This window comes from Charadrius vociferus, unplaced genomic scaffold (genome assembly GCF_000708025.1).
Source record: "Charadrius vociferus isolate BGI_N301 unplaced genomic scaffold, ASM70802v2 scaffold600, whole genome shotgun sequence".
Lineage (NCBI taxonomy): Eukaryota > Metazoa > Chordata > Aves > Charadriiformes > Charadriidae > Charadrius > Charadrius vociferus.
This window is the reverse complement of record NW_009646404.1, coordinates 1411453-1423672: the sequence shown is the minus strand read 5'-3', so window position 1 is coordinate 1423672 and position 12220 is coordinate 1411453. Positions and strand designations below refer to the sequence as shown.

Below are 12220 nucleotides of genomic sequence, written 5' to 3'. Positions count from 1 at the left end.
CGATGGTAGAGACACACCAGTTTGCACACAAAACACCGACTTCCTAAAAAGTCGTCTGGTTATTTACTGCAACACCTGCAGAGCCCGGGGACCAGTCCTCAGGAAGTCACCACCAGCACAGCCATGTCCCAACATCCAAGTCATTTAACTCCCGTGAGGCCAGAACGGACCCCCGCAGGGATCTGACAAAAACGTTCACAATTTTTTGGACCCGCAAAGCACAAACCTCCCCCTCGTACCCTCTCAGGAGCTGAAGGGCTCCGTGCCATTTCACTGCCACGGTGTAACCTGCAGAACATCTGCTCTGAGTTTCTCCCGGGTTATAAAACTACAGTAGTGCCATGACATAACTACTCCAGCTTTGCTTCGCTGATGATACAAGTGTACTTGGCGCAATACAAACCCTGCCTCTCAAAATAGCTGGTTTGATGTCTTTTCTCCCGCTTGCAGACAGCAGCATGAACCTGAAGAAGTACTTCATTCGGGCGCTGCACCGCCTGCAGAAGGGCCCTGGCTACACCTACAAGGAGCTGCTGGTCTGGTACTGCGACAACACCAACACCCACGGCCCGAAGCGCATCATCAAAGAGGGGCCAAAGAAGAAATTAATTTGGTTCTTCCTAACGTTGCTCTTTGCGTCTCTGGTCTTCTGGCAGTGGGGTATCCTCATCAACACTTACCTCTCCTATAACGTCACGTCATCTCTCTCTATTGGCTTTAAGACCATGAAGTTCCCAGCAGTGACGGTCTGCAATGCCAACCCTTTCAAGTAAGTTCTTCTTTACCTAATTTACCTGGTCGTGCAGTTATGTTGGTAGCAAAAGGCACTGTGGATCCATTCCTGTCTCTGATATCACATGAGGAGCATCAATGAAAAGGATCCTTTGACTCACAAAGTGGCACTAAAAACCAAATAAAGAACAATAATATAGGGGTGAACGGCTGAGGTCCAGAGGAGGGTCCGTGTGCCTGTGAGTTTGCCTGGTTTTCCTTGCTGTATCAGTTAATCTAATGATGGTTATTGCCTCCCTGCAAACTTTCCCTGGCTCAGGGAAAACTCGAAGTTCAACTCCCTTGTCACAACCAAAATCAGTCTCTCAATCTTTCCCCACAATCCCTTTCTTTCTCCTTCCTCGCCGTGAATGTACCTCTTATCGCTTACACTCCGGCCATTAAGAGCTGGTTAAACAGTAGTATCTGCTGGGACCTGCAGTGATATAACTCGATTGTAATTTCAGAGGAGTAACTGATTTTTGTTGCTTCGAATTTATATCCATGCAACAGTGTAGCCCAAGGCAATATGCTCTCGACCAGCACACAGGATTTTGGTTCTTTTTCTCTCTGCTTGCTAGAGATGTTTTGCACAAACTGGAGTGAATTACTGAAATATAACCCATTCGGTTCTGCACTGCCAGAGCACCGTTCGCCATCGCAGCACTCTCTGTTTATCCTCCCGCTGGTTTTCCACCTGGTTGCAGGCTTCTGAGATATCCATGTCTGAGCTGGCCGTGCTCTGCATGGAGGCTCCCATCATTCTCCAGTAAATCTGTAGGCAGCGATACAAGGTCCCCAGGAAGGTCCAGGCCAGTGGAGTGGCAAATGAGCTCCTCCACGTCCCCACCACCTTGACGCCACCTGATAACTGTTCTTTGTCCTGCAGATACTCAGAGGTGAAGCATCTGCTGAAAGAGCTGGACAGGCTCATCGAAGCGGCACTGGAGAGGATTCTGCAGCCCACGCCAGGGAACAGCAGCGAGAACACCTCCCCACCGCTTGACCTGGAGCTCTGGCACCAGATACCCCTGGTCCTCATTGACGAGCATGACAAAGACAATCCCATCATCTTGGACATCTTTGAGAGCAACCAGACCACTGTGGGAAACGAAACTGCTATGGATAACCAAACCACTGCGGGCAACCAAACGGTTGCGGGCAACCAAACCACTGAGGACGACCAAGCTGCTGTGGGCAACCAAACTGCTGCGGGCAACCAAACCACTGAGGACGACCAAGCTGCTGTGGGCAACCAAACTGCTGTGGGCAACCAAACAGCTGCTCCACCTGCCCCAGCCAACGTGACATCAGAAGAAAAGAAGTACAAGCTGGCAGTGAAGCTGGTGAGAGGGGTCCCATGGGAGGCACCCGGGGAGGGATGAGGGACAGGCAGCGCTGGGCACCTCGGCGGGGATGCGGCATTGAGATCGGTGTCTCTTCCCCACCAGCTGCCCGTGGCCGCTGTGCCTCGGGGCTCTGGTCCAGCTGCGCCAGTACAAGGCATGCGGAGCCCATGGGCAGTTTGCAAGTTATGGCATGTTATTTCAATGCTACAGAGCTGTTTGTTTGGTTTTTGAGAAAGGCAGCACAGAGGTATTTTAAGATATTTTTTTTTTAAATTTCCGAGGGGTGTCTGATGCCCCACAGGATACACAGCTGAAGCTGCTGGATTTCTGCGAATGGGGCCTGCAGCAGGATCATACCCTAAATATACTTAGCTAAATGAAAGGAAACCCAGCAAGGAGCCGTGTTAAGTTAGTCTGGGATGAATTTTAGGTAGCTGCATAGCATCAGTGTGATCAGCGGGAGCCTCATGGAAAAAGGGACCGACAGCTTGTAGCAGCCTGGCACTGCATCAGAGGTACGGATCCTGCCAGTGGGTCCATCAGCCTCCGGCGAGAGGGATGCTGGAAATGCCGGCCGGTAGCAGGCAGTAACTGAGCTGTGCACAGCATTGGTCGGTGGAGTGTCCCCACAGCACAGAGGACAATGCGGTACACACTCTGGGGTTGCCCAGCGCAGCCCTGCTGCGGGCTGAGCCCGGGGCAGAGCCAGGGCAGAGGTGCTCCGTGCAGGCTCCCTGCCACCTTCACCTCCTCCTTGGGTCCGGCACCCAAAATGTCGGGGAGAGGCTGCGGCTCATGTCCCTGCCCCCCTTCTGCACACAGGCACGTGTTGGTCTCACGACTCCCCTACCCTCTGCTTCCATGGAGGCTTGAAGGACCAGACCTTGGAAGCTGGGGCAACTCCAGCCTTAAAGGGTTGACCAAAAAGTGACATTTTCTGTAAGTTTGTGGAGGTAACGCTGGGACCGATGGAGAGTCTGCCCAGCTGGGAAATCTCCCCGGGGAGGGACCTGTCTGTAAACATATATAGATGTGACAGTCGGCTCTGCAGATCCCGTCTGGCCATGCCCCCTTCATTCCCCTGGGAGCAGCAGGCAGGGCTGGCATCACGCTGGGCGCGCAGGGACAGAAGGTGCACCCCGTACGTCCCTCCTGCTGCCGTGCCCCCCCGAGGGACGCGCTCAGACCTGCCTGCTGTGTGTCCCCAGTGCAGCCATCAGGGCTCCGACAACTGCACCTACAGAAACTTCACCAGCGCGGCGCAGGCGGTGACCGAGTGGTACATCCTGCAGTCCACGAGCATCCTCTCCAAAGTCCCGCTGCAAGAGAGAATCAGGATGGGCTACCAGGCAGAAGACATGATCCTGGCGTGTCTCTATGGGGCCGAACCCTGCAACTACAAGTAGGTGCATGCCGAGCTCCCTGCCCTTTTCTGCCACATCAGGAATGGTACAGGACGCTAAAGGCACGACAGCCTTTTTCTTTTCTCTTTTTAAGGTATATATCAGTTAATAAAGGGATTTCTGCTGGTCCTTAGCTCTAACATTTCCCAGAGAGTTTCTGGATGTCATCACGGATGAAACGGGTTATTTTGGGATTGTGCTGGCTTGAGTTTTAGCTTTGGATGGGCCGTTTTGCTCATGACATATCAAGACTAACAGCATCCATGGGACCTTCCCAGGGTATTTAAGGGATAACCAGCCGCCAGCCCAGGTGCTGAGTCAGCATATTGAGTCAGCATACCCCTGGCACAGCAGTGCAGCCCCCAGTTACAGCCCCTTCTCTTTTTACACAAGGCTCTGAGAAATGCATTTTAGCCGTCGTTATTTCTTGTGAACGCCCAATTTCCATATCCAGTTTTGAGAAACAGGAGCGCGCACCAGCACGGCAGGCTGCGAAGGGGTCCTGCCCCTTCTGCGACGCCCCTTCCGCAAAGAGAGCGACAGAGAATTATTACCAAAGAACGAGATACAACACCAGCCAAAACCTGTTACCATAGCTCGGATCAAGCAATTATTTCTGTCTCATCTGTGTGACAGATGATTCCTTTACATTCTGACAAAGCGTTATCCCCAGTGGCTGTGTCTCAGTACACACCAGTACGTTGCTTTGCTTTTTTTCAACAGCAAATTGAAATTACATCAGCTGAAATTTCTATAGAGACATTCAACAAATGAAGCAATTTAAAGTGGATCCCAGACCTAACCACCAAGCACCGGTCCTACCAGATGCATTATTTTATAACCCTTTAGACCTCCCTGAGATTCACAGTTTTATGTGCATGATTCTTCCAGGAATTTCACACAAATCTATCATCCAGACCACGGTAACTGCTACATCTTTAACTGGGGCATGGAGGAAGAGGCTTTGAATTCTTCCAACCCCGGAGCCGAGTTTGGTAAGTGAGAGCTCTGCTGTGGAGGAAAGAGGTAAAGGAGCAGAAGTGCTGGGAGTTATTCTGTCTCTCCGTGGCCATTTCTGTCAGATATAACAGATTTACGATTTCTGTGTGTCTGGAGCGCTGCAGCAGGGAGGAACCTTTCCAGGACGGGATAAACCCCCAAAAGGGAAATGTGCCACATAAAAACAAGTAACGTGACTTCAGATGTTACTTCGCAGAAGTGTAACATCTGGATAGCTAAAATATCTGAGGCAATGTCTGAATTTTCAATCAGATATTTCCATCTTGTGCATTTGCCATCACACGTACTCCTGCACAGGCAAGGCTGTTACGACAGCCAGACCCCGTCTCTCCCCCAAAGAATGGAGGTTTCTGTGCACAGCGAGAAGAAAATAGACTCCCCTTTTTTCTCAAAGACTCACATTTCGATACCATTCCTGTTCTGAGTGTTTTGTCTGGTGTCCCAGGGCTGAAGTTAATTCTGGACATCAGTCAGCAGGACTATATCCCCTACCTGTCATCCGCTGCGGGGGCCAGGCTCATGCTGCATCAACAGAAGAGCTTCCCCTTCCTTAAGGATCAGGGCATCTATGCGATGGCCGGGACGGAAACCTCCATCGGCGTGTTAGTGGTATGTGTGGCATTCCTCTAGAGCAGATTGTCTGAGAATAATGTTATCTGATGGGACTGGAACCAAGTTTGTTTTAAGTCTTGGCTGAACTGGCTCAAACCGAAAGAGTCAAGGTATACGCTAGCTGTGGGCTGGAACAGTTTATGGAGACTTTTATGTAACTGTCCTGGCAAAGTGCTTTATTGAAGCCTAAATATTGAGCTCAGGTCATTGTTCCCTCTTCCTTTAGCATGTCAGAAGGTGCTTTGCTAAAACATGCTGCTCTTGAACACCCTCATCTGCCGCGATCCGGCCCCGGGGAACAGGCTGCATCTCTTTCAGCTCTGCCGCCTATGATGCTTTGACTTTTTTTCAAAGCTATCAGGGAATACAGGAATTACAGAGTCTCTAGAAAACGGGCACCAGGGACCTGGTGAGGAGCGCTAGCTACTGAAGTTTGCTCTTTCGGTTTTCTTTCAGGATGAACTGGAACGGATGGGCTCTCCCTACAGTGACTGCACCATGAACGGCTCTGATGTCCCCGTAAAAAATCTCTATAGCCAATATAATACTTCCTATTCCATACAGGTAAAACACATTTTTTCAGTCAAAGCTGTTTAAGAAACATCATCAAGGCAGATAAAATCTTTGACTAGCATGCAGGATTAGTGGAGCACCAGCAATGATAAAGTAGAAAGCATAACCCAAGTACAGGAGCCTTCTTTTCTGGTAATTAACCCACACTGAAGTCTGAACACTGAGTAAGCCCAGGTTTGGAACCTATCCCAGTAGATCCAGTGGAAATAACTGTGTATTGCAGGAGCAAGACCAAATGATGCAGATATTAAAACTTGCATCAAAAGATAAGGAAGATTGCTTTGGCAGGCAGCACAGTTTAGCGCAATCTTCGGTTTTCAATCTCACACCAAAACAGCTCGTACGGCCTGGAAAGGGCACCAGCAGTTATTGTTCCCTTAGCCAAGAATGAATTTTGTTTCATTTTAAGAGGCATGAAAATGGTAATTTCTGTCATTTTCTCAAAAGCCGGAACACAGCACACCTCCCAGGATGTGTTGGTACACAGGACCCTGCCATGTGTCACCTACCAGCTAATTTGCAGACAAAAAAGCAGATATTTTTACCTCCGCATACGAGCGCTGTTTAATGCTGGTCCTTTCCTCGTACCCTGTTGCCTCAGAGCGTGGCTCCCCAAAGCGGAGGGTTCCCACACATCCAGAGCAGGGTGTGCCCGGGCCCTTTGGTCCCTTAAAAACTGCTGGTTCTTCAGTTTTCCCCTCTTTTGGCTCCCTGAGTGTCCCCAGTTGCCGTCAGGCACCGGTCGGGTACTGCCTTGGCTCAGCGGGCAGAATCCAAGGGGACCGCGCGCCCCCGTCCCACCCAGCCTCACTCCCTCCTGGCACTGGTTTCACTGGGAAGTGCTGGGGACCGCTGGTGCCCCAGGGTGATGAGCCAGAAGGCAAGTGCAGGGGAGAGCATCTGAAACAGGCTGAAACTAATGCCAGTTCCTTAATAATGTGGAAAACACCGGGAAAACATACCTTCCAGCGTGTCCGGTTGGGAACGTGGAGCTGCCCGTCCCCCCAGGGTCCGCGTGGGGACCTCGGGCAGCAGTGGGGGGGACTGACCCGCTCCTGGCCGGCGCCAGGCACGGCGTTAGCCGACGCTCCTCTGCCGGCTGCCCAGCAAAGCCACAGGCAGTTTTTCTCCTTTAAAGAGAATAACTGCTCATGCCATGGCATTAAGGCAATTAATTTCTTTTTCAGCTGCAAGAATACCTTTTCCCCTTACAATTTCCATGCTTGGTTGAAATCTGTTAATTATAGGTAGACCAAGCGGGAAGGGGTAGACTCTACCCATGGGCATTACCCACGTCCAACAGGCAGACGGCTCTACACTCCAGGCGTTATTGAGCAATCCCCGTCGCCGCCTCTGCCGCTGGAGCCGGGACAGCAAAGCTGCTCCGTCCGCAGCAACCGCAGGCGCTGTCCTGCAGCGTGAACGGTCACTGCGGCGCTGGGAGATTTTGCCGAGACGTTGAGGTGACACTTTTTGGGAGACGGGCTGGCTCCTGCTGCTCGGGGCTCCCTGGGAGGGGAAAAAGTATGCGGAGACCTGTTGTTCTAGCCACGGCATTGCTCTAATGTGCAGAGCAGCTCCTGTTTTGTGTACGCAAGTAATATTTATCCCTGACGGGAGAAGGAATATACAGGAGGGATTCCTCTCCTCGACACTCCGACAGTTTGAAATCCTTTCCTCTTTAAGGCATTTTTCACCCTGAAAACGCCTGCTTGTTTTGTATAGGAAATGAAGACAGACCTTTGCCTTTTCTTCCCTTCAAAATTGGGATGAGAAAGTTGAGGGTTTGTAAACCTCGAATCTGTAGAAAAATATAGTGTAAGCATTGAGCACTGGTTAATTTGTAACAGGCTATAACATGAGGGAGAAGCGTTTCTGGAGGGTGAGATCTGGCAAAAAGGAAAACATGCAAACCATTTTGGGGGTTATTTACAAAAGCCTGAAGAATACACCCCAGACAGATGGGAGGGCTTTGGTCCAGCAGGGTTTTTTTTTGTATATCTGCCTTTATATAATTATAACAATTGCACCACTTCACCCTGCTTTTTAAGATGCTTGTATAACGTTTAAGCAAATACTTGAAATGATTGCATTATTACTTAGAAGTTGCTAAATGCTGACTGGGGTTCTACGTCCACATAATTCACGTCACTTCAGAGACCTCTCAGCAAAATCGGACTTTTCTGTCACTCCCTGATGGCACCGAACTCTGTAAGCATTCTGTATCACACACAAATTCTCTGGTTGTTCTACCAGAGCTGGAGCTGTTAGATTTAATTATCTTTTCATAGACTTTGTTATTGCTTTGTGCACTGTTTCATCCAGAATCCCACTCCAATCTCAGATGATTAACTTCATGCCTCGCTGAGCTAATGGCAGCGCCGCAGCCCGGCTCGCAGGCTGCCGAAGCTGCGGCTGCAATCCTTTCAAGGAGAGAAGCAGATGCACAGATAGGATAATTCAGTTTTCTCAAACCTGCTCTTTATGTTGAGGTATTTTTAGAGTCCCGGCTTTAAAGGGGAAACCAGCCCCTTGGCGGTGTGCCATATAAAGCCTGGAGACAACAGCAGTGTCTACGGGTGTAACAGAACATTTTTATTCCTTTTCGGAAACTCTGTATTACTTCCACAAAGCCCTAAATAGTTAAGAAATGAGCAGTTTGTTGTCCAAGTGGGAGCAGGCACTGAGTTTTCTTCCGCTCCTGCAAGGTGACTTACCCGGAGGTGGCTCACAACGAGGATGTACCTTAAAATCTGGAGGAACAGCAGTAAAAATGCATCATAAAGAAAACCTAACTGCAGTGCAGCTCTAGACATGGCAGCTTATCCACCCGCCTCGTCTCACCGTTGTAAAGCCAGTGTGACTTGTGCTGGGCTTCCTGAGCCTGCCGTGCTGCCTGGGATGCTCGGTGCACGCCAGAGGATGGGATCCCGCCGTCGCGCAGGGATGGGCTCTGGCAGCACGCTGCGGCTTCAGCCTTCTCTGTGTGCGGCCTCAAAATCATCTGTTCACTGCAAAAGAGAGAAAATACCTCAGAGCCAAGTAATCCTCGTAGCCAGCATAGACTCCAGCAGCACAGCGGCGGGCAGGGGGGGTTCAGCCCACGTCTAAGCAGCTCCCTCTTCCCTTTTCCAGGCTTGCCTGCGCTCTTGTTTCCAAAATCACATGATTGAAATCTGCGGATGCGGTCACTATATGTTTCCTTTACCTGAAGGGGTAAATTATTGCAATAACGAAGATGACCCAGGTTGGGGTAAGAACATGAGCCGAACTAATGTCACAGCCTTCCCAGGGTCCTGGCTCGCAGGAGGGGCGGGAGAGGATGCGAGTTTATTACTATTGTTAATGCAACAGGTGAATGGCTTTGCCCTCTGCACAGTCTCCCCGTTGGGGTCGATGCCGGGGAGAAGGGGTGAAATTTTGGTCCTGGCCATGGGCTGAGGGGCCTCAGCTTCCACGCTGCCCCAGGGCAGGTCTCTCCCAGACGGCTGCCTCCAGCCGGGGGAGGTAATGGGAGCCACTGGGTACCAAAGGAAGAGAAAAAGGGGTGATGCTCCACGCTCCCACCCCTGAAGAGTCCAGAGACAAACTGGCCCCAGCAGAGGCAATGGGATCCTGCAAGGATGAGGATGGCCTGGAGGGGGGAATGGCCCGCAGCTGGCCAGGGCTGTGCCGAAAGCACTGGCACCAGGCAAGGTGACTCTATAGAAACTGTCTGCAGAAAATTTACATTTATTTTTAATTTATTACTAAATTATCTGACCGCTTTGCGCAGGTTTCTCGAGGAAAGGAAGGTTAGAGGGAAAGACAGCAAACCTATGGAGCAGGCTCATACCTAAATATCTATTTTATTAAATTAACTTGATATAAACCAGTAAGTGGGGTCCTTACCTAAACAGATGCTTTGATTTTTTTGTTTTTACCAAACAGCATATTGCTATTCATCACTGAGATCAAGTATAAGACACAGACAGATTTGTATTGACTCTTGTAAGGAAACGTGCAAGTAAGTACATTGGCCATTTCTGGCAGCTGTAAAGGTGGAGGGGATCCCGCATTTCGTCTCCCATCAATTCTGACCTTTCTGAAATGGCAGCAAATCACGCGGGGCTGCTTTTCTGCATGAGAACTGACGTTCCAGTGGCTTCAGAGGAGGGGAAACTTCTGTACCAATGTTCTCCTTTCCTCTCTCCAGCGACACGCAGTATAAGATGACCATCTCCATGGCAGACTGGCCCTCTGAAGCTTCAGAGGTAATGCCTATTTCTTGCCTCAAAACATTCATTAATAATTACCTCGTCTTTGCCACATGAATCACTCAGTATTTTCAGAGCTAATGTCCAGGTAGCAAGTGCCTCTTTGCTAAATTACACATTTTCAGCATGCAAACAAACACCAATGCCAGGGCATGAGATGGGAGGAGGGACACCCCCACGGCAGCACCTCCTCCCCGGGGGTCCTGCCCCAAGTCCTGCGACTCCCTTGCAACTCCGCTGGGCTCCTGCCCCAGCAGGTGCCCATAGACAATGCTTCTGCTCGGTTCTGAATAAATTTTCTTTTCCTAGGACTGGATTTTCCATATTCTGTCTTATGAAAGGGATATGTCAACAAATGTGACTCTGGACAGGTAAGTGAAAGGAACAACCACTTTATCTTCTCTATTGAGCCTTGAACGTAGAAAGTTCCATCTTAACATGAGGAGGAACTTCTTTCCTGTGAGGGTGGCAGAGCAGTGGCACAGGCTGCCCAGAGAGGTGGGGGAGTCTCCTTCTCTGGAGACATTCCAAACCCGCCCGGACGCCGTCCTGTGCAACTGCTGGAGGTGCCCCTGCTCTGGCAGAGGGGTTGGACTATATGATCTCCAGAGGTCCCTTCCAACCCCCACCATTCTGTGATTCTGTGAGCCCGTTAACATTAGACTAACATGGACCTTGGCGATGGGCCAGAGCACGCGTGTGCTAATGCAAAGGGAGGACGAGATTTGGCGCGTGTTTGCCTGGAAGACGCGTAAAGCAAACCTGAAACGCACTTCATGCGTATCCTCTGTTCTCCATAGTGACAAACTGGGTCAGACAAACTCAAACGTGCAGTTAAGTTAAAATCAACATTAACCGCAGCCCCTCTAATCGGTTGCATGTAGGAGTCTGGAAGCTCTCGAGCTACGAACCACCAGGGTCCAACTCCTGGATCGTAATGTTCATCCTTTCATACTTCTCTGAATCTGCCAACAGCAGCAGCAGGAGGAGGGATGCACCAAAATTAGGGTAACTGCTGAGTTACCCTTTGAGAACCTAAACCCTGAATTAGAGGGAAAAGAAGAGGGTTTTTTTGCCAAAGGAAAAAAAAAACAAACCACAAACAGAGAAGCAGGAAATGGTTTCACAGAATATTGGCTGATGTGTGCACGTTAAGCCCCCTGTAACGTGGTCAGTCACGATGGAGCCCCTCTGTGCGCTCACACAGGAACACGGGGATGGGGCGATGGACCCTCTAGACCAACTAGGGCAGTCGGGAAAAACAAAGCAAAGAGCCCCAAAGAAGCTTCCAGGTGCTCAAGTGCTTTTTCAGGAGGAACTTCAGAACCGCATCTCCTCCCTTCACAACCAGTGGCACTTTTTAACTTCTTCCACGTGCCCGGCAGAAGTTGCAGAGGAGCCTTCTGAGCAGCTCCGGCCCCTCCGTGCGCAGCCCTTCCCCCGGGCAGCCCCTGGAGCGGAGGCGCGGGACGGCCACAGCCCGGCTCTGTGCTGAGCTGCCGTTTGTCCCTTACAGAAACGGCATCATCAAGCTGAACATTTACTTCCAGGAGTACAACTACCGCACCATCTCGGAGTCTGCCGCCACGACGGTGAGTGCCCACTCCTGCCCTTCCGCCCAGTGCCGCAACGCGCTGCAAGCGCCTGGTGAGCAAATGCACAAACAAATCACCCCGGACAGACGGGCAGCGCTCAGCACCCAGGGGCTGATCCGGAGATGCCCCTCACCGGGATAATCTGCTGAGTCCCTCGGTGCTGCTGCGAGGAAGAGGACAAAGCCCTCTCCACCGGCCGGTTCGCAGCCCCCAGTTCATTCCTCCCCTCCACCTCCTGTCCCCGTCACCAGCGTGGGGCAGGTCACTGAGAGGCAGCACCAGGGAGCACATTCCCCCAGGGCAGTACCCGCAAGGTGAGGGACTGGGCAGGCAGGTCCTGGGGACAGGGGCAGCACCCGGCTCGGCGCCAGCACATAGGGCGATGGGTAGGGGCTGATTAGGGACCAGGGATGGCTCGGCTCACTCTGCCCTCCTCCCCGCAGATCGTCTGGCTGCTGTCGAGCCTGGGAGGCCAGTTCGGGTTCTGGATGGGGGGCTCGGTGCTGTGCCTCATCGAGTTCGGGGAAATCATCATCGACTCGCTGTGGATCACCATTATTAACGTCATCGGTTGGTGCAAAGGCCTGAAGCAGAAGCGGGCGCAGGCGCGGTACCCGGATGCGCCCCCGACGGCGTCGGGG

At 51.3% G+C, this 12220-nt stretch overlaps 1 protein-coding gene across 1 annotated transcript in view; it reads left to right on the top strand.

Annotated features, from left to right (window-relative positions):
* Positions 1-451: 451 nt before the first annotated feature.
* SCNN1B (sodium channel, non-voltage-gated 1, beta subunit) overlaps positions 452-12220 on the top strand; it is a 12896-nt gene continuing 1127 nt past the window's right edge. The window contains exons 1-13 of the mRNA XM_009895231.1: positions 452-769; positions 1661-1914; positions 2089-2117; positions 3329-3522; positions 4415-4518; positions 4989-5152; positions 5612-5719; positions 8864-8981; positions 9659-9734; positions 9924-9981; positions 10294-10355; positions 11501-11576; positions 12023-12213. Coding sequence (XP_009893533.1) covers positions 459-769; positions 1661-1914; positions 2089-2117; positions 3329-3522; positions 4415-4518; positions 4989-5152; positions 5612-5719; positions 8864-8981; positions 9659-9734; positions 9924-9981; positions 10294-10355; positions 11501-11576; positions 12023-12213 — 1745 coding nt within the window. The 5' untranslated portion in view covers positions 452-458. The remainder of the gene's footprint in view (positions 770-1660; positions 1915-2088; positions 2118-3328; positions 3523-4414; positions 4519-4988; positions 5153-5611; positions 5720-8863; positions 8982-9658; positions 9735-9923; positions 9982-10293; positions 10356-11500; positions 11577-12022; positions 12214-12220) is intronic.